Source organism: Stegastes partitus, unplaced genomic scaffold, assembly GCF_000690725.1.
Source record: "Stegastes partitus isolate 25-593 unplaced genomic scaffold, Stegastes_partitus-1.0.2 Scaffold1523, whole genome shotgun sequence".
Classification (NCBI taxonomy): domain Eukaryota; kingdom Metazoa; phylum Chordata; class Actinopteri; family Pomacentridae; genus Stegastes; species Stegastes partitus.
In genome coordinates this window covers 31171-36396 of record NW_007579254.1, presented here as the reverse complement: position 1 = coordinate 36396, position 5226 = coordinate 31171, and the positions used below count along the sequence as shown (strand labels likewise).

Sequence of the window (5226 nt, the reverse complement as noted above, 5' to 3'; positions counted from 1 at the left end):
TCTCACTGGTCAGCTTCATCCTGTATGACCTTCCTGGTGTGTGGTGGCAGCTGTGTACCACTTCATACGGACCCTTCTTTGATAGGAACCGGACACGAGGGGCTGCCTGTCTGCCCTCTTGGATGTTTGTAGTTATATTATGAACAAAGACACCTTAAAAGAAGGAAGTCCAGTAGATTTGGACAGGGGACATTTGTCTGGTCTCCTGTTGGTCATGCTTTAAATCATGTCTAAAACCTTCCAGCAAGTTTTGTCATTTTTGCCAGGTGGGGTCAGGCAGGTATGTGAGTGTTTGTATGCGTACTCAGCAGTGCCTCTAGAGGTGGGAGCTGGGACTTCGTTCACACACTCCTCTTGCTGCCTTTGGGAGGTTCCAGGCTTTAGAGGGTCTATTTAACACACTCCTTACTGAGGAACCAGCTTCTTTACACCAGATTTGATTGTTTTTACTCAAAAATACACAAGATCAGTGTTCATAGATCTTTGTTGTTTTTTTCAAGAAAGAAAAACAGGATAATGTTGAGCATAAAATTGCCAGTGATGAGTTAATTTAGTTTCACATTAACAGTATTTTATAAAACATTTTCAATCGTTCTGTTGGAGTTTCAGTCAGTTTGAGAATCTACAGCTAGTACACGTGAGAATGACACGCTCCAGAATCAATGAGTGTAAAAGAAATAAGACTGGTGTGTAGAAATATTGATCTAAAGCGATCCCGTTTGACTAATTATAATTGCTACCATCTCATTGGTCAGCTTCATCCAGTATGACCTCACTGGTGTGTGGTGACAGTGCTTCATATGGACCCTTCGTTTATAGGTGCCAGACATGAGTAGTCCATCTGGGCTGCCTGTCTCCCCTCTTGGATGTTTTGCAGTTATTTTATGTAAAGGACACCTTAACAGAAGCTTTTCCAGCAGATTTGTTTCTGACTTCATGCGAGCACGTGATCACGTCCAGCGAGTTGAAGCAGTTACACAATTCACGAATGGAAAATCATTCGCTCTGCCTTTGTCCTGGTGGATGATTGACAGACTGGGGAAAAAAACAACCAAAAAACAGCGTAAGTTATTTCCTCATGTGGGACACCTGGAGCTGTAGGATCAAGGTCAGAGGTTTTACTCTGCATGAGTCGTGGCTGATGAACCGTTAAGAAATTCAAATGACGGTTTTATGGCCTTTCGGCTCTGACTGACGATAAAGTCTGTTCAGAGCTTCACACGACATGTTGTTGTTTATCTGAAATGAAAAATGAGCCCAGTTTGCCTTCAGACTTCAGCTGAGCATCATATGTTTGGGCCAGTCTGCTGTCTGGGACCCACCACGAAGTTCTGTAAAGCATTTCAGTTGAATTAGAGAATTTCATGAGTTTTGTGTTAATGTCAGTGTTTACGCCCTCAGACAGAAATGTTCCCTCACCTGCTCAGCTGTTCTGTTGTGTTCTAGTGATGAGAACATTCTACGTTATGATGCACATTTATAATATTGTGATGTTGGCGTGAGCTGATGCTACGTTCAGTCCTGCAGTACTTACGCTCTCACAGCCACAAGAATATAAAAGGAATTTGCTTTCTTGAGGAAAATACGAGGACTGTCTTGTTGAAGACTGTCTGCAGTCGTCCTTTATTTGGGTGTTGGTTCAGTATTAGTGTCAAATCGTGCTCGTACTGTCGCACAACAAAAGCTCGTGTCGGGTTTCTCTCTGAGAAAAATTCAATCTGTGGCCCTTTCATTTTTGTTATCACATAACTTGATACCTGGACAGCCTACTGTCTGGATGTGATGCTAACAAAACACACCGTTGATGTTTCTGTCATTGTTTGTTGCTCTCTTTAGTTTCCAAAACGCGAACCACAAAGAAGAAAAACGACGCCATATTATTAAACCACATGACCACATATTTGATTAAATAATGCTCCTTTTTATTTTGAAGGATACAAATCGTAAATGTGAACGTTACATGTTGGTATCGAGACACCTGATAAATATCTGTACCACATTTCACCCCGTTTATTTCACGTTTGTTGGCTTTTGGACACACCAGTTAAACTCCTGATACCGCTGCTTGTACTATTAAATACTAATACACACAAGACAGATACTTTCTTTAAAACTGACTAATGCATAAACATTTCTACAGATGTACAAAATATTTGCAGGACATAATTTGACTAAATAAATGAAAAAAAAAAACTTAAGTCTAAAATATGTTTAAAATCTACATGTCGCAGCGACATCTTAAAATGCAGACAAACATGTTTTGATGCATTTAACGGCTACAAATGCGCTGGATACAATTCATAGATGAGCCAACTTGTTGCATGTTGCTTCCTCTGTAGACCAGCTCTGTTGCTTGGATCTCACTGACCATTTTATGAGACACAATTACTTTCACAAAAACATCCGATGATGTGTTTTATCTGTGGTGTCCCCCAGGGTTCCGTACTGGGTCCCCTTCTGTTCTCTGTGCTATGCAGATGACACCCACTTATATGTCCTGTTAAGGCTTGGTACCTCTCATGATGTCCTACTCTGCTGAAATTAAAACCTGGATGTCCAAAACAGTCTCTTCTTTCTTTTGATTTCTCCTGCTTTTATCTCCTCTACTTTAATTATTCTAACAACCAAAGTCTGAAAACTGTAAAACATTAAATTAAAATCTAACAGTATTGTAGTGTAAGTTTTGAACTTAGATTTTCTCTAAACTACAGATAATAACGAGTAAAATAACAGGAAATGTTTTTTTTTTTTTTGCTCATTTAAAAAAAAAAGGTCAAAACTGTCAATAATAACCACACCAAAAATCAGTCATTTTAAAAATGGTAATTTGTTCTTTTACAATTTTGTCCATAAAATTATTATTTTAATTTTAACCAAAAAAATATGGCATAAATTTTTGATACATATTTATATTGATATTATTTGAATGAAACATTATGCATATGAAGGAAACGACAAATTATTTTAGAAACTTTTTTTTCACAGATTTTCCTTTTTTGTTAAATTCCCCAAAATAGTTTTGTATATATTTGACTTTTACAGGTGTTTGCTGTTATTTTCACAGTTTTGTTTGTTTGTTTGTCTGTGCTACAGTGTTCCACTGTGTGTTTGTGTTTTAACGTGTTTTTTATGGCTTGATTTCAGATTTTCACAGTTTTCTTTGTTTCTTTGTTGTTGTTTTTTAACAGTGCACTTAAGCGAACACATCACGCTGGTTCTGGCTGCTGAGTTCAGAGTTAATATGAAGATTTTCCTGCTTGTTTTAAAGCCTCTAGTGGAATATTATCAGCAGTGACTCACGGCTACCGGATGGTTCGCTCTTGACTGTGACTTTGTTTTGAAAGATGCCATAGAAGTAAAGTCGTTATTATTATTCTACAGCAAACCCTTTTCTGTTCTAAAAAAGAAAAACATAAGAGAGGCTCTAAACTCAGCTTGGACATGCGATGTGTTCATCGGCGCTGTTCACAGCCACAGAGCTCCGAGAACCAAACATCCGAGCAGCAGACGGACCGAAGTGAACACGTGGTTCTGGCCGTTCTTTGTGTACATGGTGGTCGCCATCGTGGGGTTGGCTGAGGTCTGGTTTCCGTTGGGATCGTTGCCGTTGCCATTGCCGTTGCCGTTGCCGTTGCCATTGCCATTGCCATTGCCATTGACGTTGCCGTTGCCGGAGCTGGTGGCGTTGGTCGACGAGTTGGTGCTGGTGCTGATGGTCATCGTGGTGGTCGGTGTCGTCTTCTGAAACAACAGAAACAGGATTTTATGACACTGGACGGTGTTTGATTTCACAAAGCTGAAGGCTGCATATCTTTTGTCCAACACATGAAAAGTCAGGTTTAGATGGCAGACGTGTCCTGGATCAAGCTGAATCTTTTCTTTTTTTATGTTTAACCCCTGAGAACCTGAAGCTTCAAATTCAAGCGGTATATTTATACGTTTCCAACTGTCTCTGCTTTATGCTGTAAAATAAAAAACAGTATTTGACAAAATCTATATAAAAGAGGAACTTAAAAACAGGTACCACATGTACCTCAAATACAGGAAGAAAAATGTTATTTAACAAAAATAATCTTTTTTTACCATGGTCATTATTGGAATTATTATTATTATTATTATTATTTTAATAAACATGTAAAAATCACAAAAAAATGTAAATAAAATAAATAGATTTTTTTTAAGTGTCGATATTTTAAAAAGTAAACTCAGAACCTCTCTAGTCTGGCTTCTGGTGGATTTGTCTCCTCGTTGCTTTTACTTGTTCATCAGCTCCTGAGCTTATTGGTCCTTTAGCTTCACCAGGATGTTTAAAGGATTTGTTTTAATTGTTTTTACTGCATTTTTGTTGTTAAGATTCAAGACAAGCTTTGAAATGTGTTTTGTACCAGCATCCAGTTTCAATACAAAAAAAATAAAATGAAGTACAAATAAGTGTTCAAGAAATATATAAATACTTTATGTATATGTACATGCACATAAATAAATAAATCAAATCAAATAGATAAAGTAAACCTTCTTAACAGCACCTTGTGTTGAATTTCATTTGTACAAAAAGTGCAGCACAAAGTTAAAGTTGGAAACAAACACACTTTACACTGCTGAGCAGTTAAATAAAAGCATTTCTAGGTGATTTTACTCGACATTAAACTGTGAAAATCTGTAGAGTAACAGTGAGTTATTAAAGACTCTTTAGGATAATGACCATATATTGTTCACGGTGTATCCGGCGAGGGAGAGTCCTACCTGGGTCCAGACAAATCCCAGCAGAGTCAGGACAAGCAGCTCCAGAACCAGGTGCTTCATGCTGGAAGACAGACGAAGTCTTCTTGACGAGCTGAAGATGTGGAATCAGACGTCTGAACAGATCTTCCTGTTTAAATCTCTGCCCGTCGTCCTCCTGAGCCTGGCGGTTGTGTCGACGGTGTCTGAAGACGGCGGCCTTTTATGAAGCCTTCTCATGCTTCACCTGATACCTGTTTCCATTCAGGAAGCGTCGCCTCAGTCTCCACCCTGGTGCTGGACCACAAATGCAAAATCTCACGCTGGGCCATTTGAAATGCGTCCAGATACACCCGTAAGAGGCACCTTGACTCAGCTGTTTTTTCCTCAGCAGTGTGTCTCCAAGTGTTGTGCAGAACATCCTGAGAATATTGTTCACAGTTTTAACAGATTTCCCTTGTGTTGGAAAAAGTAGATAAAACAAACGAATAAATCAGCTTAAATGGA

General features: G+C 38.7%; 1 protein-coding gene across 1 annotated transcript; it reads right to left on the bottom strand.

The window, feature by feature from the left end:
• Positions 1-3226: 3226 nt before the first annotated feature.
• On the bottom strand, positions 3227-4904 carry LOC103371080 (GATA zinc finger domain-containing protein 13-like). Its single transcript, XM_008300299.1, has 2 exons — positions 4744-4904; positions 3227-3741 (listed from the first exon to the last, which is right to left on the bottom strand). Exons 1-2 carry the CDS (start codon positions 4801-4803, stop codon positions 3466-3468), a joined length of 336 nt encoding a protein of 111 aa, XP_008298521.1. The 5' UTR covers positions 4804-4904; the 3' UTR covers positions 3227-3465.
• Positions 4905-5226: the final 322 nt, after the last annotated feature.